Source organism: Macaca mulatta, chromosome 14 (assembly GCF_049350105.2).
Source record: "Macaca mulatta isolate MMU2019108-1 chromosome 14, T2T-MMU8v2.0, whole genome shotgun sequence".
NCBI classification, from domain to species: domain Eukaryota; kingdom Metazoa; phylum Chordata; class Mammalia; order Primates; family Cercopithecidae; genus Macaca; species Macaca mulatta.
In genome coordinates, this window is record NC_133419.1 from 33,732,839 (window position 1) to 33,758,462 (window position 25,624).

The window sequence follows — 25,624 nt, forward strand, 5'->3', positions numbered from 1 at the left end:
TTTTGCTATTACAGGAAATAATATGAATTAAAATTATGAAAAGTGTGGTGAACACATTCTAAGGTGGCCCCTATGATTCCTGTCTCCTGGTATTCATGCCTTTTTGTATCTCTTCCCCTTGACTGCAGCAGAATGTGGAACTTGCTTCTAATTAAGAGATTATGGCAAAGGATGTCATTTCTGTTACAAAAACCTATAACATTTTGCTGAGGGACATTCTCTCTTCTTAGTTTTGAAGGAATAAGACACCATCTTGTGAGATGCCCTATGGACAGGGCAGCCTCTGGCTGCCAATCAGCAAGGAGCTGAATGTTGCGAACAACCACATGAGCTTGAAAGCAGATAGTTCCCTTGTCAAGCCTTCAGATGAGAACTCAGCCCTGGCTGACACCTATATTGCAGGCTTGCTGAGGACTCTGTGGAAGTGTGCCTAGATTCCTGACTTATAGAAACTATGACATAAATAAATCTGTGTTTTTATAAACTGTAAAATTTGTGTTAATATTGTTACACAGAAAAAATTAATACAAAAGTACACTGATAATAGGTTTAATTGTCCAAAAGTGTATCATTTATCTTCCAGGTCTAGAACTAAAATTATGTAATTAATGTAAAAGATTATTTTAAAAATAATACATTGATAAATGTCACCTATAATTTTAATAGGTGACAATTAACTTTTGAAACTTTTAAGCTGTTCCACATTTACCCATGTAACAGACTGTCAGAAAGTAATATAGATAAAACATCTCAAAGCCTATTCCAGTACTTAAGTATTAAATATTTTATGAAAAATCTATCTTTGATTTTTCGTTTTATTAATTGACAACCATCTTACATTTTTGAAGTACACAGTGGAGTCCCTTAGTTCTTCAATTTACTCCTCAGAGAATTTCCTTTCATCTGTTCATATATATTTATTTTGCTGTATTCAGAAGGTCTAAAGTGGACTTATTTTAGGTTTTTCTGGCAGTGCCCATTAGCTCTTGTTTCCATAGTTAAATTGCTACTGAAGCTGTAAATACAGTACTCTGAAAGCCCACACTCTTGCACAGGTACACGCTTCTACATAAAACTGCCTTGGTAAATGAATAAACTATTTCATGAGAAAATGGTTAAAAAGTTGGAAATCTATAGTAAAATATTATTAATGCAAATAATCTTCATGTTTTAATTTTCTTTTACTTCTGGAATTAAAAAAGTCTTTCAGTGATGAGCAATATAGTAACACCCTAGGCTGCTAAACACTGAACTAAAATCCTCGTATTTTTATATTTTGAAACTATGCTTCCATATCTTCAAGCGGATTTAATTCATTGTACAAGTCACATAGACTTGGGAATGAAGAAAAGTGGAGAACTGGGGCCAGATGCAGTGGCTCACACCAATAATCCCAGCACTTTGGGGGGCAGAGGCAGGAGGACTGCTTGAGGCCTGAAGTTTAATGACAGCCTGGGCAATATAGCAAGGCCCTACCTCTACCAAAAAATAAAAATAAAAATAAAAAATTAGCAGGGCATGGTGGTGTGAATGCTGTCCCAGCTACTCAGGAGGCTGAGAAGAGAGGACTACATAAGCCCAGGAGCTGGAGGCTGCAGTGAGCTACGATCATGCCGTTGCAGTCCACCCTGGGAAACAGAGCAAGACTCATCTCTAAAAAAAAAAGAAAAGTGGAGAACTTCATCTGCTAATCTAATGTAATTGGAGTGGTAAATATTAAAACATTTGATAATATACAAGTGTTGTCAAGGGTGAGATTAGGGTAAACCGATATAATTGTTGGCTGAAGCATGAGACAGTATAACCTTTTGGGAGAGCAATCTAATAATAGCTAACAAAATTTAACATGCCGCAATGAAGCAAGTCTATAGAGTTTTTCCTACAAATATTTACATATGTGTGCAAAGGTTACACACAAGATTATGCACAATAGCATTGTTAATAATAGAAAAAGATGGAATTAATTTAAATTTTTCAGTAGAGAACTACTACAAAAAATTATGGCACATCTATACAATAAAATCCTATGCAGTTGTTAACAAGAATGAAGTAGTACATCTATATGAATGTACATAAATTGAGGTTTAAGATGTATTAAGTAGATAAAGCAAAGTGTGAAATGCTCCCCTGTATATTACTTACATAGAAATATTTGGGTGGAATACCCAGGACACTATAATTTCAAGGGACGGAGGCTGAGGTTTTGAAAAAGCAACTTAATTTTCTTTACACACCGTTTTTGTATTTTATGTATTTATACCAAACATGTAGATAATTTTCTCAATAAACACCTTCAGACATTCTTTATTTACCGTAAGATACATTCTTAAAAATGTAACTGAGATAATCATTTCTAGAATTTCTTGATCACAGGTTATTTTTTTCTGTTACATGTAGTGTTAGGAATAATTCTGTCTTCAAAGTCCTTAAACTACTTTAATGACTCATGGGTGACATAAGTATCTCATAAGACATATTTTACTTAGCTTTTATTAAAAATTGTCTACTGTCTGGATACTCAGGCACTAAATTCTAGGTAAATTTCCAGAAGATTATATTGTATTGCTGAAAGTAAATGATTGGTAAGAAGTTGGCAGATACTTCACGGTCAAGAGCCAACAAGGAAATTAATGGCTGAGGTGAGAGAACACAGGGCCAAAACGATTAAATGGTATACTTTCAGAAAATTAATATATTACATTTTTAATAGCAATATGCTACAACTATATAAACCGATGTAACAAATATTGTACACCTGAAGATGTTTTTAGCACTCCTTATATATTGATTTCTATTTTAAAGACAAAATTTTTTGACTGGAATGGAGAAATGCCGATCATGTGAAATAAGGATTTTTATAGTGCTGCAACTTTGATCCTTATTGTGCATTAATTTATAAAGGATTCCTGCATGTTGAGAAATTTGAAAATTCATCAAAAGAAAAAATCTCCATAAATGTGAGTTTTACTTTACTACTTGAAACTGTAATAATCTAAAAAGGGATGCAATTCCTATTTTATTGTTTATCGCTATTAAACAAAACATGTGAAAAACTTTAGAGCATAGTTACAAAAAAGATGGGTTTTGGAGTCACACAGAATTCAAGTCCTGGTTCTTAGATTAACTACAGAATACTGGGAAAACTACCCCATCCCTGTGAGCCTCATTTCCTCATGTATAAAAGGGAGAAAACATGAAGTATATTTAGCATCTTACGAGGTTGTTGTATTAAGTAAAAAAAAAACAAAAACAAAGAAAAACACATAATGCATTTTGCACAATACATGACCAACAGTAAGAGTTAAACAAAAGGCAGCTCTCACTACTACTATTATTACTCTTCAATTATCCAGCATAGATGAGGAATAAAATGTTCTAGATAACGTTTTCCTTTACTAGACAAATTCTTACATACATGCCAAATTTTAAGCATCACCCCTTTGTATTTTACTCACTCTTGGGGCAATTTCTTCCAAAATACTTACTTTTTTGTTACCTTAGGGGTCAATAAATATAAAGTCATGTTTTGGTGCCTGGCACTAATAACTTTGTCTAGATTAACATGCTTATTTTTATAGTCCCAGTATGGTGAGTTCAGGTCATATTACATTTGGAATGTTATATTTAGGTCGGGGCATGGTTCAAGAGACAATGAATGCCAGACTAGAAAGTGCATAAAAAGAACGATCAGAACAGTGAGGTGTGTGAAAACCCTAACATATAAAACCAGGTTAAGGAATGATGTCTATTTAGTTTGGAGAATATTTGAGATGAAAAAATAAGTATTTTCAAATATTTTAAGGGTGTCATGTGAAAAACTATGTAAATTCATTCTGTATTATATCAGAGGATAAAAATAGGAACAACAGATATGTTACAGATACATGAATTAAATATTAATATGGCTGCTTTGATTATATGACTGACAAGCTTTATTTCAATTCCAAGATTCTGTGACCTATATACACTAAAAAAGAAAGAAGGAAATTATGGTTATACACTTAAATAAGGACTCTTGTCACTTTAAAGATGAACTAAAATATGATTTACTAAATCGTTACTTGTGTTTCAATAAAAAGATAATGACAAAATGATGTGATATATACGATGGACTTAGTATTTCAATTTCCCAAACTGATCCCTGTAATAATCCCACTTTAAATACTGAGATTCTCCAAAAAAATCAATTCACATTAATTTTAGTCTTTTTTAAAAAATGGAGCACAATGCACTGTAAACATTTTTAAGTTATAAGAGCTACATCTTCAGATATATTTGCCTAATTTATTTCAATTTCAGATCAACATTAGAATTTAAAATAGAACTTAAGTCAATTCCTCTCTAATTTATCTTAAGTTCTGTCGTGTTAGTGATTTAAATAATTTTGGAATGGGAATTGGATAAAATGATTATGCACAACAGAAAACAATGATAGAGGAGAGCAAAGCATGTATTTTGTACTAACCAATTAGAAGAACTGTTCCAATGGCTAAACCTCCACCTGGAAATGAAACAAAACCAGAAGAAAATTAATTTACCTTTTCCATTATCTTTAACATAAAAGTTAGGCTTTATGAAGGAAAGGCACTTCAGTAACTTTAAAACTGCAGTTGTGAACAACATTTTAATTGCCTTTGCAATACTTTGCTCAAGGTGCTATTATAAAATAATTACATATTATATGTAATTACACACTACACATTACAATTACTTTCTTTTCTTTTTTTTTGAGATGGGAGTCTCGCTCTGTCGCCCACACTGGGATGCAGTGGCACGATCTCTGCTCGGCTCACTGCAACCTCCCCATCCTGGGTTCAAGCGATTCTCCTGCCTCAGCCTCCTGAGTAGCTGGGATTACAGGTGCCTGCCACCACGCCCGGCTAATTTTTGTATTTTTAGTAGAGATGGGGTTTTACCATGTTGGTCAGGCTGGTCTCGAACTCCTGACCTCATCTGATCCACCTGCCTTGGGCTCCAAAAGTGCTGGGATTACAGGCGAGAGCCACCATGCCTGCCCTACAGTTACTTCCATAATATACTGTACTATCCTCCTTTCTTCTATGATAGAACCATACAGCATTCAACATAACTGTGGTTAAGCACCCCAATAATGTTATATTTAGCACTTGTTAACTCAAGACTTAAATGTGCACGGTAACTTTACTACGGAAGTAGTAAACATAGATAAGATTATAGAAATGCCACATTAATATTTATCTTCAAATTTAGTAAGATTTTAAGTAAAGAATTGATAATGAATGCTATTTCTTCTTTATTATGAATAATATACACAAAGTCTTGACATGCTCTAAATATATTTACAATTTAAAAGGAACGTATTTGCCATTTCAAACAAAAAAAGATCATCATTACAAAATACATTTTCAGTATTACTAGACCAGTGTTCTTTTACATATCTGAATTAGGCCGGGCACAGTGGCTCAGGCCTGTAATCCTAGCACTCTGGGAGGCTGACGTGGGCAGATCACTTGAGGTCAGGGGTTCAAAACCAGCCTGGACAACATGGTAAAACCCTGTCTGTACTAAAAATACAAAAAAATCTGCCGCATGTGGTGGCACATGCCTATAATCCCAGCTACTTAGAAGGCTGAGAAACGGGAATTTTTTATTTATTTATTTATTTTTGAGACAGAGTCTCACTCTGTCGCCCAGGCTGGAGAGCACTGGCACGATCTCGGCTCACTGCAAACTCTGCCTCCTGGGTTCAAGTGATTCTTCTGCCTCAGCCTCCAGAGTAGCTGGGATTACAGGCGCCTGCCACTAGACCCAACTAGTTTTTTGTATTTTTAGTAGAGACGGGGTTTCACTACCTTGGCCAGGCTGGTCTTGAACTCCTAACCTCGTGATTCACCTGCCTGGACTTCCCAAAGTGGTGGGATTATAGGCGTGAGTCACCGTGCCCAACCTGAGACACGAGAATTTTTTAAACCTGGGAGGCGAGGTTGCTGTCAGTTGAGATCGCACCACTACACTCCAGCCTGGGCAATAGAGTGAGACTCTGTCTCAGAAAAAAAAAAAAAAAAATCTGATTTATGGTAATATAATCATGAAATATATAATTCAAATGGTGAATCATTAAAAATCAATTTAAAAATTAATTTTAAGGCTAGGCGCAGTGGCACACACCTGTAATCCCAGTACTTTGGGAGGTCGAGGCAGGCGGATCACCTGAAGTCGGGAGTTTGAGACCAGCCTGACCAACATGGAGAAACCCCGTCTCTACTGAAAATACAAAAGTAGATGGGCATAGTGGTGCATGCCTGTAATCCCAGCTACATAGGAGGCTGAGGCAGGAGAATTGCTTGAAAGAGGGAGGTGGAGGTTGCAGTGAGCCAAGATTGCACCATTGCACTCCAGTCTGGGCAACAAGAGCGGAACTCTGTCTCAAAAAAAAAAAAAAAAAAAAAAAATTAAAGAACTTAGAACTACACTAAGACATTTGAGTACTAATACTTTGCTGTTCACTCCATTTGTAAAACTAGTACCATTTTAATTAATATCTCAAACACAAATTCACTTAAAAATTTAAAAACTGAATATCAAAGAATAGAAACGTATTTAAAGTATAATTTAAAAAATACTCAAAGTTAGGCCAGTTGCGGTGGCTCACGCCTGTAATCCCAGCACTTTGGGAGGCCAAGACGGGTGGATCATGAGGTCAGGAGTTCGAGACCAGCCCGGCCAATATAGTGAAATCCAGTCTCCACTAAAATTTTAATACAAAAAAAAATTAGCCAGGCATGGTGGTGGGCGCCTGTAGTCCCAGCTACTTGGGAGGCTGAGGCGGGAGAATTGCTTGAACCCAGGAGAGGGAGGCTGCAGTGAGCTGAGATCGCACCACTGCACTCCAGCCTGGGCGACAGAGTAAGACTCCAGAAAATAAAAAATACTCTAAGTTGTTGGACAACTGGAGTCAATGTTAATTGTTTGGTTTTTGTATACAAATCTGAAAGAAACATTTAGAACACCAATAAAGAACTTTCCACAAAAAAGTTTTGTAGTCACATTTGTCATGTAGAAAAACTTAGTAACAAAAGTTCCTTTGATAGGCTGGGTACGGTGGCTCACACCTGAAATCCTAGCCCTTTGGGAGGCCAAGGCAGGCAGTTCACATAAGCTCAGGAGTTCGAGACCATCCTGGCCAACATGGCAAAACCCCATTAGCCAGATGTGGTGGCCCGCTCCTATAAACCCAGCTACTCAGGAGGGCTGAGGCAGGACAATCGCTTGAACCCGGGAGGCACAGGTTGCAGTGAGCTGAAATCATGCCACTGCACTCCAGCCTGGGCCACAGAGCAAGACTCTGTCTCAAAACAAAAAAAAAGTTCCTTTGATAGTGTTTATTTTTTGCCTTGCAAAAAAAGCATAACTATTATGTTTTAAACAGTTTGAAATCTGGTAACACACGTGCACCTAGAATAATATGCAACATAAGACTTATGCTAAGCGATTTACAGTGAGGCTAAACATCAATTTTATGACAATATGTAGAACATTTCAAACTCTTAAGGAAGGAAATAATGAAAATACCTAGTATATTTAAATGTTTCAATGTTTAAGTTTATATATTTATAAGACTTCGTAAGTTTACATTTAGACAGTTTCCTTCATTATAGCATTTAAAGTCATATCAGACTACATAGGATAACTTTAATTTTCAGATGAAAAGATAAACATAAGCTGATATATATATATCATGATAGCCATCAAAAAGGATCAGGTCCGGGTGCGGTGGCTCATGGCTATAATCCCAGCACTTTGGGAGGACAAGGTGAGCAGATCACTTTAGCTCAAGAGTTTGAGACAAGCCTGGACAACACGGCAAAACTCCATCTCTACAAAAAATACAAAAATTAGCAAGGCATGCTGGCACCTGTAGTCCCAGCTACTTGGGGGGCTGTGGCAGGAGGATCAATTAAGCATGGGAAGTCATGGCTGCAGTGAGCAGTGTTCGCGCCACTGCACTCCAGCCCAGGGAAACAAGGTGAGGCCCAGTCTCAAACAAACAAATGGATCAGAACAAAGGGTTTGCTTTGGTATAAGATTAGACTAAATGTTTAATTTTATAGTGCCACACTAATGTTTTTATCCATTTGAACATCTTAGATCACACTTCCTTACTTTCCTACTTTCCCTTAAATGCAAAAATAAACATTTAAATACACAATAGCCTTTTTGTGTACATATAAGGAGATGAATTGATGTAAGCATACAAGAGACATTATGGTGTCTAAGCTAGAGTAGGCACTATTAAAAAGTTTCTTACTTTAACCTCTTTCCCATAGGGAGGATTTAGTTTTCTTATCTAACCTCCTGAGTTACATTTACGTCTCCCCAAATAAGGAATTTATATAAGGCCTCCACTGGGACAGACAGAGAAGGAAAGATTTTTTTAACACTCACTATGGGACAATGAGAACAGATCATGTAAAAGTTTTCCAATTAAACGAAGTGATTACCAAATAGAGGTGTCTGGCCCAGAAAGGTACTCAGGAAGGGCTACCTTTACCATTTTGGCAATTCCTCTTTTTTTGTGGGGGGTGGGGGGACAGGGTGTCGTCGTGTTGCTCAGACTGGAGTGCAGTGGTGCGATCATGGTTCACTGCAGCTTCAACCTCCCAGGCTCAAGCGGTCCTCCCATCTCAGCCTCTGAAATAGCTGGGATTATAGGAACATGTAACCATGACTAGCTAATTCTTTTTCTTTTTAAATTCTTTCGTTCTTTGTAGAGACAGGGTTTCATTATATTACTCAGGCTGGTTTTGAAATCCTGGGCACAAACTAGTCTCCAGCCTTGGCCTCACAAAGTGTTGAGATTACAGGCGTGAGCGACCACATAGCCTAAAAAATCTTATGTGTATTAAAATTCTAATGTTTAGAAAATCTGAACATTAAGACATAATGGGGACAGATTAAAAACATTTTTATCAACCAAATATCTTCTCAAACTTCTTTTACAAAAAGGTAAGAAGGCTCTATCATGTAAATTCCCTAGATTCACATTTAGGTTTGCTCTGGTAAAGTTTGGTCATTGTGAAGGATAGTTGTGGGAAGTAAGATGTAACATTAACTAACTTAAACTTATTAACAAATTTAAAGCTTTTAAAAATCAAACTTTTATTCTATGTGCTTTAAGAGAAATAATTTTGACCTATACATATATATATACATGCATACAGCAGCAAAATTTCTCGATTATTCTAAACTTGAGTTTAGTGAGACATGATCTCAAAACATTTCCACAAGATACCTTTGTATAAGGTATTTTGATGTCTCTTACTTGATAAATGGAAGGTCTAGCTGTATTTTAACTTAAAAGTGTGAATGTTTATAGCCGTGCTCCCACCAAACAATAAATAAATAAAAAGCTAAAACAACCAACCAACCACAACAGACTATTCTGACATATTCTTTGAAAGCTGGCTTTTAACTTACTTTTAAATTTAGTAATCCATTAGTAATTTTATCTAATTCCAAAAGCAACATAGACTTCACACTAATAGTTCCCAATTAAAATTGAAATATCTTTTCCCAATAGTCCACTACAACGTATTACAGATAATAGGGTAAGGAAGCAATCATCTTATTTTTGTAATGAAAACAAACAAAAAACTACTAAAATGGCCTTGTTTACTACTTCCTCTCCCCTTTCATCCTAACTTAGAAAAATTACCAACACACTTTCTAAGCCACTAAGCAAAATAAACTCTTCTGTTTTTGAAACGGGGTCTCACTGCCACCCAGGCTGGAGTACAGTGGTGTGATCACTGCTCACTGCAGCCTTGTACTCCCCAGGCTCAGGGATTCTTCCCCATCAGCCTCCTGAGTAGCTGGGACTACAGGTGTGCACCACCAAGCTTGGGTAATTTTTGAATTTTCTGAAGAGCCAGGATGTCTCTGTGTTGCCCAGGTTTGTCTCAAACTCCCAGGTTCAAGCAATCCATCCATCGTGGCTTCCCAAAGTGCTGGGATTATAGGTGTGAGCTACCACACGCGGCCAGCAAATAAACTCTTGGTTTTACTTCTAGATGTCTTTAAGATGTATACTTATTTACAGCTTACTAAAAATAAAAGTAGAGTACCTCATGTACACAAAAGAATATAAGATGTTGAAAGGTTAAAGAATCGTGACTACTCTTCAATAATTATGACACAATTATTGGCTGGGCAAACATGAGAATCAAAATAAAGGTTTGAAAGGTTAAAGATACTCAGCAAGCTTGATATTTTAAAGAATTAATTTCATCAAGATTTTACATCTTTTAAAAATAGGGATTTTTTCTTAAAACCAGAAAAGATATTTAATACTTAAGAAATAATAATAGAATTAATTTAAGATCTTGTAAATGCCAGGATCTTCCCATCTTACGATTTTTAAAATCATAAGACAATGAAAGGGCTTTTGTTGTTGTTTCAATTCGTGCAATAGTAAGACAATTATATTAGTACTATTAATATTTTAAAGGAACAACATTTAATCCCCACAGTCTCCCCAGTAGAAACCTCTGATTAAGCTATAAATTTTGGGTAAATGAGGTCAAATTAATACAGTAGAATATGAAAGCCTTTCTTCAATGTTAAAGAAAGTAAAAGGGAGAAGAAATGAAAGTCAGGAAAAATAACAGTGATTTATGCCACTCCTTTCCAGAGCTCTATATAAAGGAATAATTTTGCTTAAAATTATAAAAAAGTATTTTTGGGAAAATGCAACGTAAAAGAAAGTTCATATTGTTTCCTTGGTTCATAGCAATAGCCTTAACTACTTAATTAATGCTGGACCTCAAATTAAATCGCATTTATTTTGATAACAAGTCTATTTTTTCTTCCCCAAGCGTTATGAAACATAGTGACTACTCTTCATTATGACACAATTATTGGCTGGGCAAACATGAGAATCAAAATAAAGCTAGGAACCATGAATAGTTCTATAGATTAAGTCACATGAAAGAATTTTACATAGCAATAAAAAATACATTATTCTTAAATGTATGCTAATTATATTGGTTGGTAAAATACCATAACCAAGATTGTGTTAAATACGTAGTCCAAGCTCAATGTATATTATCCCATGATACACATTAACATAATAAAGGAAATAAGCCCACTAGTGTTTACTTTTTGACATCAATGTTAAAAAATGGCTGCTACCATTAAGCTTCTTTCAGAGTACTCTTCCTAGAGTATTGTTTACCTCAAATCCCTATCCGACATTCTCCTATCAAAATTTAACAGCACAGAGGTCAAATCTGCAGTTACCCTTACTTTAAGCATTTTTCTGGAGGATGAAGTTGTGGATAATTCTCCCAGGTAAGATACATGGTCCTAAGATGGAGTATACCTTTTATGGGGAATGGGGTTGGGAGGCAGGGGGAAATTCTGTCAGAATCCTTTAGCTGTTACAATCTTTCTTTGGAAACCCCTGGAAGTGAAATGGAGTACCTCTTCAATTGATGGAATACCTATCTTTCCTTTTCCAAAATATAAGTGTTATTTTCATATAGTGTCCTCAAATAACAATATAAATATCCCAGAAGGGCAAGGCTGAGAAAATGGGTTAGATAATCTGAGAATTAAAAAAATTTTAATGTAGCTAACTTGGGAAATGTATATCAATATCTCATAATAAAATTAGGTTGTCGGAACAAAAACATTATATATTAGGTCATTTGAAAGATGCAGATATTGAAAATTTTCAAATTTGTAAAACACTGGAATAAGTAATGGAAGTATAAGTGTATCATCAAATGACTAACAATTAGCATGTATGATGCCTTTCAAATATATTTTGCATCTATGTTTAAAATGACAATGACATCATGGTGGCAGTAGTAAAATGTCACGGTACTACATGGAAGCTATAATATTTACTTGTTACACAGTAACCACATAATATATTTAGGCAATACTCACAATATTACAGCATAGTCTTACCATTCTAACACCATAACATCCTATTATCATTACCTTTTGTCACAATATGGTCATATTAGGCTTGTCACAACTTGAGTCAAATAACATTTTCGAGTAATAACAGTCTAAATTGCTTATACAGAAAATCAGAATACAAAAATGTCATTAAGAGGTTAAAACTAAAATACTTCTGGACATATTTATTTTTCAAGATGTAGTCAATTATATTATAACCTCTTCAACTTTTGTGCACTTTGAGAATTTACTGCATAATGCAAAATATATTTCAAAGTATTCAACAACCAATACTGTTTCCATCATCTTAAGGAACAGTAATTTTAGTATAAGCTTGTTATACTTAAATACCCTACTAGAGTATCTCATTCCAAGCAAATATGGAAAATTTAAAAGTTACTGTTCAAGTTTGTATCTCTGAAGAAACACATATAGAAGGTGCTTTGGGTTCTCTTTTTTGTGGGTACTTTAAGAGATGATAGTTAAATCATTAATCCGAGGTTCAATAAATGGTCAAAACCCCTGGAAAGAATTCCTAAAAATTTCAGACCACTGTAGCCTAGTGCACAGAGCACTAAATTTGAAGCCTAAAGATCAGTCCACATGGTCACTGGTTTTGTGAGACTGTTCATATCACTTAATTTGTTTTAGAGCTCAAACATGAAACTCCATCCTACATGTTTCATAATTTCTTGTCTCAGTTTTTTTCTACACATTATTTTTCTTGTAATCAACAACTTATTGAGAACCTACTAAATGCCAGGAAGTATGCTAGGAACATTTTGTTATTCTAATGAGGAACTGAAGACATTATAATAGAAACATAACCTTTTCGTTTGGAAAGTTTTAGTACCAAGTAAATGAAGTTACATATCCCATTGAATTAAAAAATATGTAAGGCCTACAAATAGCTTCCAAACTTAAAGTTCAAATGTAAGAGGATATCAACTGAGGCTCACAAGGGAAAAATGGAGAACTAAATATTTGCTAACTAGATATTTTGAATCACTTCTGTTTACAGTACCATGCAACTCAGGAGGAAAATATACTTGAAACAATTAAGTGAAAAATACTTAAAAAATAACTGGGAAATGAAATGACAGAAGCAAGAAGCCATACTCTTTTCATAGGTTGCTTGTCTTCTTCTTTTCTCTGCACTAAACCTATGAAAAGCCTATTTTGAGGGGAAAATAACCGAAAGAAATGTCAAGCGAAGTACAAGAACAAGCAATGACAGCTATATTTTATGAAAGTGTACAAGATTTAACAGACACATATCACACACTATGAAAAAAGTTATGAAATGTAAACACAGACGGGTTTTAATGAAACAGCATTCAGATAGAAATTAATCTAGAAGCTTTATTAACACAGCAAATCTGTCCTACCAACCTAATCTGGTCAATCCTTTCAATATAACAGTTATGAAACCAGCATATTCTTCAGCAGGCTTCTCATAAAAAATTCCAGAGATTTTAAAGGAAAGCCTAAGAACTAGACTTCCTTTCCTCGTTAAAATGTGAGTTAAATTTAGAGATGTCGAATGGAATGCACTAGTAATCAATACTGGGAAGCAAAATGTATATAGAAAAAATAAACAAAAAATACATACACAGATTTAACGCAGACACGAGTATGACTAAGTATCAACGACAAGCTCTGAATACTTGATAAGGATTATGTGTCAACATACGCCTTTAACATATACGCTCTCTTAAAGCCAGAATGTTTTAAGATTTATAACCAGAGAATAGGCAGTCTAACGGTCAGAGGGGAAATCATTTTTTTCCACCATCTTCTAATGAAGCCTGTCTCCCACAATTATAAAAACTTTTGTAGTTGGTCTAAACCGTGAGCTGCCTGGAGACAGCAGAAGGGAGGTATCCTGAATGAAAGCCCATCTCCATAAATTAATGTCTTCCCTTGACGAGAAAGCATTTCAGGGTAAAAAGCGTGTACGAATTCCGCCGTAATCTGAAAAGGGGTTGGAGGGCAGGGAACGAAATAGGGAGCGGGAGCACTAAAACATGTTTAGTTAACAGCGCTCAGAAGTCTCCACACAACCCGTATTCCCCTCCATCTCAATCAGACTAGGCTATTCTCTCCTCCTCTGAAGGTTTAGAGGTCAGAGAGAGATGTGGGGTCAAAGTGGCTTCCCCGACAGGTCCCCTCCCTAAGTTTCCCCTCGGTTGAGCCCACATCTCCGCTCTGAACCGACCTAAGAGCTGGTCCAGGGCTGGGAGCCCGGTTGATACCAGCAGCTGTCCATTCCGCACCGACGGTCGCGTGCCCGCAATGGACACCAGTCGAGGGCCGCTGTCGTTGGTCCCGCTGGCTCTAGGACCCCTCCTCTGGAAACTGGTGACATTGCTCTTGCTGGCTGTCGCCACTGCAGACCCAGTACTCCCCGCGCCACTGCCGCAGCTTGCCACTGCCGCCATCTTAGAGCCTGCACTGTTAACCCAATAGGAACTCTGGGAACGCAAACCCCCGGCCTGTCAGAACCGGTCCCAAACTCCCGCCTCCTCGCCCCAACCGCGGCTCTCGTAACCAATAGGACTGAGACGTCCCTCCCGAGCCAACCAATGGGAAGGCGTATTGCTGAAAAGTGCGCTCTACGTAAGGACGGTCGACTTTGGCGGGGCCCAGGTGAGAAAGGCCCACCTGTGTCCCGTTTGAAGGTCTTCAGGGTTCTTTGGGGCCCGAGGTAGGTAATATCACGTAACGTTCTTCTCCTTTTGAGTGCCTTCATTCACACTGAGTTAAAGAAAAGGTTGGTGAACCGATAAACCCTTAGGGCTTATCAAGCAATTGGTAGTATCTTGCACCTTTCTCCGCTGTGTGTGAGGAGAGACTTTTTTTCCTGCTCATTTATCTTCTGATTTCTGACAGAAAATTCACTCCGTGTTCTCCACGATGTCTTTTTCTTAATTTTGTGTTATACGGAAAGGATGGGATCCCTTACCTTAATGAGTTGGTTGCTGAGCGTCCGGGCTTAGTTCGCTAGTGCCTACTGGTAGGTGGTTTGGATTTAAATCTTAGAGCGAAAACTCTTGAACTTTGTGGTTTTCCTGTGTCTGACAAAAGATACCTCTCTGACAAGTTCCGATAAGAAGCTTTTGTTAATTTTAATTAGTGTTTCTGGAAGTCTTGAATGTCTGTCCTAAGCGGTGTAAATGACAAGTGTTACTCTGACAACCTTGTTCACACATTTAATTGTCGTTTGCTGTTAAAGGAGCTGCAAATAACAGAAAATACTTAGGATTTCTTTCCCCAAAAAAGCTGCTAGGAAGAATTAGAAGTAAACCTACTTTATTTTGTGAACCCTGAATCGAGAGTTTATTACTAAAATACGAATTTTATGGGTGGAAAAAACATGTATTTTGAGTTGTATTTTTGTGTTTAAATTTTTTCTCAAAACTGAGCAGGTACAGTGGCTAAGTAATGTGTAAAGGCAATCATGATTGACAAATGTCTAAATTAAAAAGAACTCCCAGATCATTACTACACTACTGAGTTACTGACTTTTGACAGTGATCTGTGATACCTTTTAATTAGAGCCAAACCTCGTTGAAATTCTTGCCATCGAATTGTTTTAAATTTCACTGACCTGTTGAAATTTTTGGGCTGATTTTATTTGATAAATTGAAATTAGTATTGTTAAATAGTGACTGGAGTTTTTCATTTGGGGAAGATTTTTGTTTGCTTGTTTTTTACAACCATGTTTGGGATAAAACCCTGTTTCACAATATATCAACTGGAAAGCTTTGATCAAGGTTGCTTTCATATTGAATCTTTAAGTTACTCAATAAATAGCTGTTGAGTGATTACTGTCGGTTTGGACTTAATCTTGTCATTTTTAGACCTATGGTAATAAAAATGGTCTCATCTGGAGAAGATAAAATTAACACATAGAAAACAACATAGTACTTAAAATGAACACATTAAATAGTATGTGCTAATTTTATCCTGTAGTAAATAAGTACTAGGAAGACCAAAACAAAAAGTGACAAAGCAGTCCAATATCAGATAGAAACTTCTTGAATATTTTTTTTCTTCAACTTTTACTTTAGATTCTGGGCTTCATGTGCAGGATGTGCAGGTAAATGTGTGCTGTGGTGGTTTGCTGCACAGGTCAACCCACCACCTAGGTATTAAGCCCAGCATCCACTAGCTATTCTTCCTGATGCTCTCCGTTCCCCCACCCCTACAAATATTTTTGATGCTGTGAACTTTTTGAAATACTACATATAATAATTATTTTTTGACAGATGGCATTGTTTTGTGTACCTCATGATGCTATGAAGTGTATGTACATTCTGGAATGGTTAAATCTATCTAATTAGCAATGCATTACCTCACATAGTTATCATTTTTGTGGTAAGAGTACATAACATTTACACTCTTTACATTTTTTTAAAGAATACAATATATCATCATTATAGCCAGCTTGCTATAAATTCATGTTATATAATAGATTTATTGAAATTTATTCCTCCTATCTAACTGAAATTATGTATCCTTGACCAAATTCTCTCCATCCCCCTGCCAACCATCCTGGCCTCTGGTAAACACCATTATACTCTCTGTGAGATTAACTATTAGATTCCACCTATGAGTAAGATCATGTGATATTTGTCTTTCTGTGTCTGGCTTATTTCACTTAACATAATGATATAATTCGTTTTTATAGGCTTCTATACTACATATTCCCTTGTTTCCTACTGTATTTACTTAAATACAAAAAAAGCATATTTATCTTATATACCAGATATATATCCTATTTTCATGAATACTTTGGTGTGTATATAGATCATCTTTCCAGAATTATAATCCAAGTTGAAGTTGGAAAATAATTCTTCAGTTCTAGTAATGAGGCAAACAAAGCACCACTATCATCATCTTGGGAAAACGAAAGATCGAGACCATCCTGGCTAACATGGTGAAACCTCGTCTCTACTAAAAAATACAAAGAAAAATTAGCCAGGTGTGGGGGCGGGTGCCTGTTGTCCCAGCTGCTTGGGAGACTGAGGCAGGAGAATGGCATGAACCCAGGAGGTGGAGCTTGCAGTGAGCTGAGATCGCACCACTGCACTCCAGCCTGGGCGACACAGCAAGACTCTGTCTCAAAAAAAAAAAAAGTTATATATTTAGGTGTGTTATTAATTAATTAATTCTTTATGAAGGACATACTAAATTCTACGAAGTGCAACAGAGCTCAGGTTACAGGAGAAAAAAAAAATACTGTCTCTGTACTCTTTGAGTTCACAGTTGGGGAAGATAGATGGGTAAACTGGTTAATAAAGTACAGTTGATCCTTGAACAATGTGGGGATCGGGGTGGGGGTGCTGACCCCCACACCCGTGTAGTTGAAAATGCACATGTAACTTTTGACTCCTCCCGAACTTAACTGCTAATGGTCTATTTTTGACTACTGGAAGCTGTACCAATAACATCTGTGGTTTAACACATAATTTGTGTGTTATATATATTATGTACTGCATTCTTACCATAAAGTAAGCTGGAGGAAAGAAAATGTTAAGCAAATCATCAGAAGAAAATATATTTGCCATACATTAAATGGAAGTGGATCATTATACAGGTCTTCATTCTTATTTTCTTCGTGTTGAGTAGGCTGAGGAGAAGAAGGAAGAGGGAGGGGTTGGTATTGTAGTCTCAAGGGTGCCAGAGATGGAGAAGGTGGTAGGGGAGGCAGGACAGGTAGACCCACTCAATATAGCTTTATGGGAATACATACTAATTTGTCTTTTGCTTTTTCAACTCTCAAAAAATGTTTTTGTACAGTACCAATTCTTCCACGGTTTGCTTTAGTTACAGTATCTGTGTTATAGGAGGGGTCCATGTCAGAAGAAGTCAAAGCAGTCTTGAATAACTGGAAGACTTCTGCCAGATTGCCTAATGTCAGTTTGTTTTCTGGCACTGCTTCTTCTTCTTTCTTATCATCTGGCACTGGTTTGGAAGCATTCATCTCCATCAAGTCATCTTCTGTTAATTCCTCTGGTGTGGTGTCTATTAGCTGTTGAATTTCTCCAAGATCCCTATCTTAAACAACTGTTCCCTCCCGACGTTTTTTTTTTTTTTTTTCTTTTCTCCATGTCCACAATGTTTCCCATAACTTCCTTGATTGACTGTTGTAAATCCTGCAGGAAACCAATTTGAGATATACCAGAAAACATATAATGAACATGGTAGGCAACTAGCACCTTCTGATACAAGTGGACACCTCTTCAGTTGTTTTTTCAGTGGCTTCCCTAGCCCTGGAGTCCATATCACTGTTGTGTCTGTGCAGGTAAAGTATATAGCAGAGATACTGTGAAGGTTCACTACAGGGCCTGCTGGTATTCTGGCAGCATGATTAAAGGAATGAATATTAAGGTCATGTCTACACAGAGGGAGTTCCTCAACCTCCGGTAATTCCTTTTTTGCCTCCTTCCTGTCTTTATACTCACAAAGAGAAACTATAGTCCTGAGTTGTAGCACCACAGATTTACCTGTTTTTCTACTTTTCTACTTTTGTTATACTCTCTACTTCTATGAGATCAACTATTAGATTCCATTGGATCTACTATTAGATTCCATGTTTGACTTCTTTTGCTTAACATTATTTTTGTGAAATGATCCTTGTTAATGTGTATCGTTGTGGCTAATCTATTCTTATTGCTGTATAGTATTATATAAATGTACTATAATTCATTATCTGTTCTACTGTTAAAAGGGGTTTGGATAGTTTCCCTTTTGTGGCCATTTCTTCTTTTTTTTTTTTTTTTTTTTTTTTTTGAGACGGAGTCTCGCTCTGTCGCCCGGGCTGGAGTGCAGTGGCGCGATCTCGGCTCACTGCAAGCTCCGCCTCCCGGGTTGACGCCATTCTCCTGCCTCAGCCTCCCGAGTAGCTGGGACTACAGGCGCCCGCCGCCTCGCCCGGCTAATTTTTTGCATTTTTAGTAGAGACAGGGTTTCACCGTGTTAGCCAGGATGGTCTCGATCTCCTGACTTCGTGATCCGCCCGCCTCGGCTTCCCAAAGTGCTGGGATTACAGGCGTGAGCCACCGCGCCCGGTTGTGGCCATTTCTTCAATGCAATTGTACCAGTTTATACTCTTACCAGGAGTATTTGGGAATTGTTGTTACTTCTCATCCCATCAACACAATATTTTTCTTTCTTTTTATTTCAGCTATTCTAAGAGGGTTGTGGTATGGCATTGTCATTTGGATTTGGACTGATGAAATTGAGCACCTGTTTATATGCTTATTGGCTGTTTGGGTAACCTCTGTTGTGAAAGGGTCTATCTATATTTTTTAATTTTACAGATTTGGATTGTCTGCCTCTCTCCCGTAGATTTGTAGGAGTTCTTTTATATTTTGGATAAGCGTTTGTTTTCAAATAAACTAATTACAAATATCTTCTATCAGTCTGTAGCTTGCCTTTTCATTTTCTTGTCTTTTGATTTCAGTCAAAATATATTCTGACTTAACAATTTTTTCTTTGTGGCTAGTGCTTTATGGCTATGTTTGCCTACTCCATAACTTCGAAGATGATCTCCATGTTTTTTTTCCTAAAACCCCTTATGTTTTACTTTTAAATATTTATGTCTGTACTTTGTTGGAATTGACTTTTTTGTGTTTGGTGTGAGGCAGTGGTAAAGATGCATTTGTTTTTCCTATGTTGGTATCCTATTGACCTAGCACCATTTATTGAAAAAATGATTCTTTCCTTGCTATATCGCATCATCACTTTTTTAATAAATAAAGTCACACATAAATTAGGCAGATTTATTTCTGGACTTTTCATTGGTTAGTGTGTGTCTTCAGGTTCTTCAGGAGGCTGGCTTTCTTTCTCTCAGAATTTTAGCCACACTGTACTGTGTTGACCTCAGGTTAAATCAGTAAAAATGGGAAACTCACCCTGTGGCAATTCCTTCTTACCTAAGTTTGACTACCCAGCAAAATCTGTTTGCTTCTATTAAATCTGTAGAGCCTTCACGTAATTGATTTTTGTGTTTTGTTTAGAGTTTATAGTTGTTATCTATGGTAGGATTGGTCTATTATAAGCTTACTTTGCCATACTGGAATGAGCTCTTATTATCCTTTTATGACTGTAGTGATTTCTTCTTTTATTTATTGCTGGTAAATAAATATCAGCAATTGACAATGAGTTTCTTTTCCTTTTTTTCCTTCATCGTTAATTTTGCTGGGGATTTTCCACTTAATCTTTAAAAAACCTCAAATTTGGCTTTATTGGTTTTTCTAAGTCTTTACTTTCTGCTTTCTATTTAATCAATTACTATTTATTTATCATTTGTTTCCTTCTACATTCCTTTGTTTTGCTGAGGTTTTGTTTCTCCTTCTTATACTAAAAGCTTAATTTATTGATTTTTTTGCCTTTTCTAATAGACTGTATGTAGTTAAGGGTGTGCACTAGCTGCTCCTATAACTTATGGCATTTTATGTTTTCATCATTTATTTCAAAATATTTACTAATTTTTGTTTTGATTTTCTCTTTAGTCCGTGAATTATTTAGGACACTTTTGAAAGTACTGAAATACTGAATTATATTGGATGCCAGGAAAGCAGGAGTAAGCTGGGACTGATCAGGGCAAATGAGTAGTTGTATTCATCATAATTTTAGTGGATTTTAAAGTATAAACGGAAAACTGGGGTATTTGAATTAAAACTTAAAAAGCCATTGTATAGTCATGTCTTAGAATGTGCAGTGTAATAGGGTAAGTGTGTCCAAGGGTTTTAGTTCAAGGAGATTTGTCAAGTAAATCTATCTACAAGAAAAAATAAAGGCAAACAAGATGTATTTAATGATCAACACAAAAACGTTAAAATTTTCAGCAAAAAAAGAAAAAGAAATTTCAGAGAATGGCCCAACATTTGTGTATCATTCGGTTTGGGACTTTTCTTCATATTTGCATGTAGCCAACATGAGGAATTAAATAATGGCTGACTGGTGTTCCTTTTATGTGTCAACCAGAGTCTCATAGACATAAAGCTACTGTGTTAATCAAAGCGTGTGTGTTGTTCTAATTATCGTGGACATTTCTACCGAGATGTGATCAATTTCCCTTCAGTTTGAATAATTATGGAAGCCTGGGAGTAGGCCAGGTATTTAAAACTATTCCATATGAAAAAATCGCATCTACTGATTTTGCCTGAAGGGTCCCACAGGCTCCTGAAGCTCCTCTCTAAAGAAATAAATAAATCCTGAACCAATGGGTAGTGTTAGAGTGAAATTTATTATTTTGACTACTGTTTCTGAGTTTGTCTGGATATGAAGTATGTTTTGATGAGTTTCTTGCAGGATAAGATGAAAGTTAGATATCCTAGCAAACACTATTTTCATTAACTCAGAACCAAATTGGATCCGTTTATTACACAATTTATAAAATTACTAGTGCCTCTTGTTCTATATAATTATTCTACCTCTTTTTGAATTTGTTTTCTTAGGAAACTTTATTATTACTTTCCAATGTGATAGCATTCATTACGTTCTCAACCTTGAATTATAATCTATTCCACATCTATGTTCAAATTTAGTTTCTCATTTGTAGTACTACATCTTTGAATTTTCTCTCAGTTCGCATTTTTTCTCCCTGACTTTGAAAGACTTTAAAGGACTTTAAAGATATCTGTTTCAGTGGTATTTTCATACACCAAGGTATTTGATTTATGCATTAGTTATTTTCATTTCTTTCTTTCTTGTTTTTGATACAGAGTCTTACTCTGTTGCCCAGACTGGAGTTCAGTGGCATGATCTTGGCTCACTGTAACCCTTACCTCCCGGGTTCAAGTAATTCTCATGCCTCAGCCTCCCAAATAGCTGGGATTACAAGCATGTGTTACCATGTCCAGCTATTTATTTATTTATTTATTTATTTATTTATTTATTTATGTATAGAGATGGGGTTTCACTGTTTTGGCCAGGCTGGGCTCCAACTTCTGGCCTCGAGTGATTCACCTGCCTTGGCCTCCCCAAGTTCTGGGATTACACGCATGAGCCACCATACTTGGCCATTATTTTCATTTCTAAAACCCCTAATTTCTGTCTTTTTCTGAATGTATTTCTTCTTCCTGCTTCTCTGAGTGCCTTATTCCGTTCTGTGCTGCTGTAACAGACTACCTGAGACTGGGTCATTTGTAATGAACAGAAATTTATTGGCTCACAATTCAGGAAACTAGGAAGTCCAAGATTGAGGGGCTGGTATCTGGCGAGGGTGTCTTTGCTGTGTTATCACATAGTGGAGGGGCCCAAGAGAGGGCAAGACAGAACAAGAGTCAACTCTTAGCCTCAATCCCATTTATAATTTGCATTAATCCATTCATGAGGGTGGAGCCCTCAGACCTAACCACCTCCTATTTGGCCTCATCTCTCAACACTACTGCACTGGGAATTAAATTTCCAACACATGGTTTTTGGGGGACACATTCAGGCTGTAGCCCTTAGGTATGTTTTTTCAGTGTAGCAATTGTTAAAGCAATAATTAAAATGCAGTTATGATAATCTATTGTAATATCCAGATGAGCCCTGTCCAGTAGAACCTACTATGTTGATGGAAATATTCTGTATCTACATTATCCAGTACAATAGTCATTAAACATGTATGATTATAGAGTACTTAAAATGTGACTGATGTGACAGAGGAACTGAATTTTAATCTTATTTAATTTTAGTTATTTTAAGTTTTTTATTTAAACAGCTACATATGGCTAGTTTGTACTATATTAAATCACACAGCTCTAGATCAAGCTTTGGCAACCTTTTTCTATAAAAGACCAAATAGTAAATATTTTAGGCCTTGTGGTCCATATGGTCTCTATTACAACTTTTCAACTCTGCTGTGAGAGCACAAGAACAGTCACAGATAATGTGTAAATGAAGGAGCCCAACTGTGTCCCAGTAAAACTTTATTTGCCAAAACAGAGTCTGCAGAATTTGACTCATGGGCCCTAGTTTGGCAACCTCTGCTCTAGATTAAAAAAAAAAAAAGGGGTCTACAGCTCTATGTATTTTTATTTCATTTGCCCTGTGTTCCCTGTGTCCTTTCAACACCCTCCTTTTGGGGAGTGTGTGTATATGTGTGTGTATATGTGTATGTGTGTGTGTGTATGTAATAGATTTTTGGAGAGGAGACAGGAGTGTCTTTTCCTGAAAGTTTAGGAAGATTATACTCCTTTGGATTGTTCCTCTTCAACTTTTTCTCCGCCTTTTCTATTTTTTGTGAATGGGAGAAGATGGTAAAGGACAGGCATATATTTTATGTTAAACTCTGTTCTTTTAATTATATGTTTCTTGTTTTACAGAGACATAGAATTTTTTTTTTCCTCCTTGAATTACCTCTGATTTCTCCAGGGTTGCTTATTCAGATTAGTTATTTTCATTATGGACCTTCTTTCTCATGCTCATGGTTTCCTTAAATGTTGGCTGTTTATTCATGTTGATAAGTAAAGGACCAGTGGAATAATATAGTAACTGGAGTGGGTTTTCTCTTTCTCTATTTCCCATCAAATCTTTATCCTAAATGAAAAAAAAAAAGACTGACCAATTTTCTTGTGGGTTGGTAGGACTTAATTTATTGGTGTACTTTGTTTCAATGTGTATAATCAAGGAGCAAGTACACAGACCAGTCCTTCTCTAATAGCTAGATAAGGAGGCCCCTAACCTAGCTCTCCAACCTCCATACTTGGAGACCAAATTCTTCTCAGGCAGATTATATTTTTTTTACTTATTTATTTGTTTAATCAGCCTCCAGAACTGCTGATTTAGCTGAGAACCCCTTTGGAGTCACAGGAAGAAACGTCTCATCTTCCTGAAGCATTCCTGTGTTTGTGCTTGGCTAGGGATGGGCATACATATTCTGGGACCAGATGGTAAATATTTTAGGTTTTGCAGGTAATATGACCTCTTAACTCTGCCATGGGAAAGTAGCCAGAAATAACACTAACAAATGAGTATGACTGTGTTTAAATAACACTTTGTGGACACTGAAATTTGAATTTCATGTAGTTTTCACATGTTACAAAATATATGCTGTTTCTTTATTCTTTCAGTCATTTAAAAAATGCAAAAGCATGTGATGGGCTGGGAGATTTGCCCTGTGAACTATACTTTGCTAACTATGTCTGGACTGTCATTCAGTCCATTCTTTTCAACCTATCACTATGATTTTATATGCCCGGTCTTCCAGAAATTCTTGAAAATCTGTAGTGTGCCTTTCACTCCTTTTCTCAGCGTTTCTTTTTATTTTTTAAAACATACTATTGTTTCAGTATAGTTTGTTGTTTTGTTGTTGTTGTTGTTGTTGTTTTCTTTTTGAGACGGAGTCTTGCTCTGTCGTCCAGGCTGAAGTACTGTGGCGTGATCTCAGCTCACTGTAAGCTCCACCTCCTGGGTTCCCGCCATTCACCTGCCCCAGCCTCCTGAGTAGCTGGGACTACAGGCGCCTGCCACCATGCCTGGCTAGTATTTTTATATTTTTAGTAGAGATGGGGTTTCACCATGTTAGCCAGGATGGTCTCGATCTTCTGACCTCGTGATCCGCCCGCCTTGGCCTCCCAAAGTGCCGGGATTACAGGCGTGAGCCACCGAGCCTGGCCCTCAGTGTAGTTTTTGAAGAGGGTAGCAGTAAATTTATCTGTAGTTTTGAACCAGAATTCCATTTAGGCATGATATTTGAATCAAAAGGCACATGGTAAAACTGAAATGTTAAGTATCTTCTTTAGTGTCTTCTTCAGTGTCTCCACTCCTCTATCCATGGATGTATTGGTGACTAATGATATTAAGTAATATTTTTGTTGAATGCCTGTTGTAGTCTCTGTAATGTTGTGAATGCTTTATATATATTATTTAATCCTCACACATTTTATAGATGAGTGTGTTCAGAAATTAACGGAGTCACATAAAGGATAAGTAACTTGCCGGGCGTGGTGGCTGACGCCTGTAATCCCAGCACTTTGGGAGGCTGAGGAGGGTGGATCACAAGGTCAGGAGATCAAGACCATCCTGGCTAACATGGTGAAATCCTGTCTCTACTAAAAATACAAAAAATTAGCCAGGCGTGGTGGCGGGCGCCTGTAGTCCCAGCTACTTGGGAGGCTGAGGCAGGAGAGTGGCGTGAACCCGGGAGGGGGAGCTTACAGTGAGCAGACATCGCGCTACTTCACTCCAGCCTGGGTGACAGAGCAGCCAGACTCCATCTCAAAAAAAAAAAAAGGGGGGATAAGTAACTTGTTCTATGTAAGTCAGAAAGCTCGTAAGTGGAGTGTCTAGGATTCACAATAGAGCTAGGCTGTCTGACTACACAATTCATACTCTTATCCACTATTTTCCACTTCATTCCAAATACAGCCTTAGTTTCCTCCTCAAGGTAGCTTTTTATGTAGCCAGTTTATGGATATTAGCATAAAACATGAAGCATATTAGCCCTACTAAAATGGGTATATATTCAGAGTGATTAATATAGTGAGAAAAAGTAATGGGAAAGCAATTGAGGTAGTAACTGGGACATATGTAGCTGGGAGGTGAAAGATTTTGAGTTTCATAAGACCTGTCTTAATCCTGTCAAAAAAAATTAGACCTCTCTGTTTCTCCAGGGCATAGAAATTTCAGTTTCAACCCAGATTAAAGAACTTTACAACAGTGTTGTCCAGTGCTGAAA

At 36.8% G+C, this 25,624-nt stretch overlaps 2 protein-coding genes across 16 annotated transcripts in view; one reads left to right on the forward strand and one right to left on the reverse strand.

Moving 5' to 3' along the window:
* ELP4 (elongator acetyltransferase complex subunit 4) overlaps positions 1-14,402 on the reverse strand; it is a 253,137-nt gene extending 238,735 nt beyond the window's left edge. For all 4 annotated transcript variants that reach the window (XR_013403958.1, XM_028833542.2, XM_028833541.2 and 1 more), the window contains exons 1-2: positions 14,165-14,402; positions 4,466-4,501 (exon numbers count right to left, since the gene is read on the reverse strand). Coding sequence is in view for 3 of the 4 variants with exons in the window: in XM_028833542.2 (XP_028689375.1) it covers positions 4,466-4,501; positions 14,165-14,387 (259 nt within the window). In the remaining variant the exon portion in view is untranslated. The remainder of the gene's footprint in view (positions 1-4,465; positions 4,502-14,164) is intronic.
* Positions 14,403-14,565: 163 nt separating this feature from the next.
* The window catches only part of IMMP1L (inner mitochondrial membrane peptidase subunit 1), an 83,630-nt gene continuing 72,571 nt past the window's right edge, over positions 14,566-25,624 (forward strand). For all 12 annotated transcript variants that reach the window (XM_077963119.1, XM_077963115.1, XM_077963120.1 and 9 more), the window contains exon 1: positions 14,566-14,653. The gene's annotated coding sequence lies outside the window, so the exon portion shown is untranslated. The remainder of the gene's footprint in view (positions 14,654-25,624) is intronic.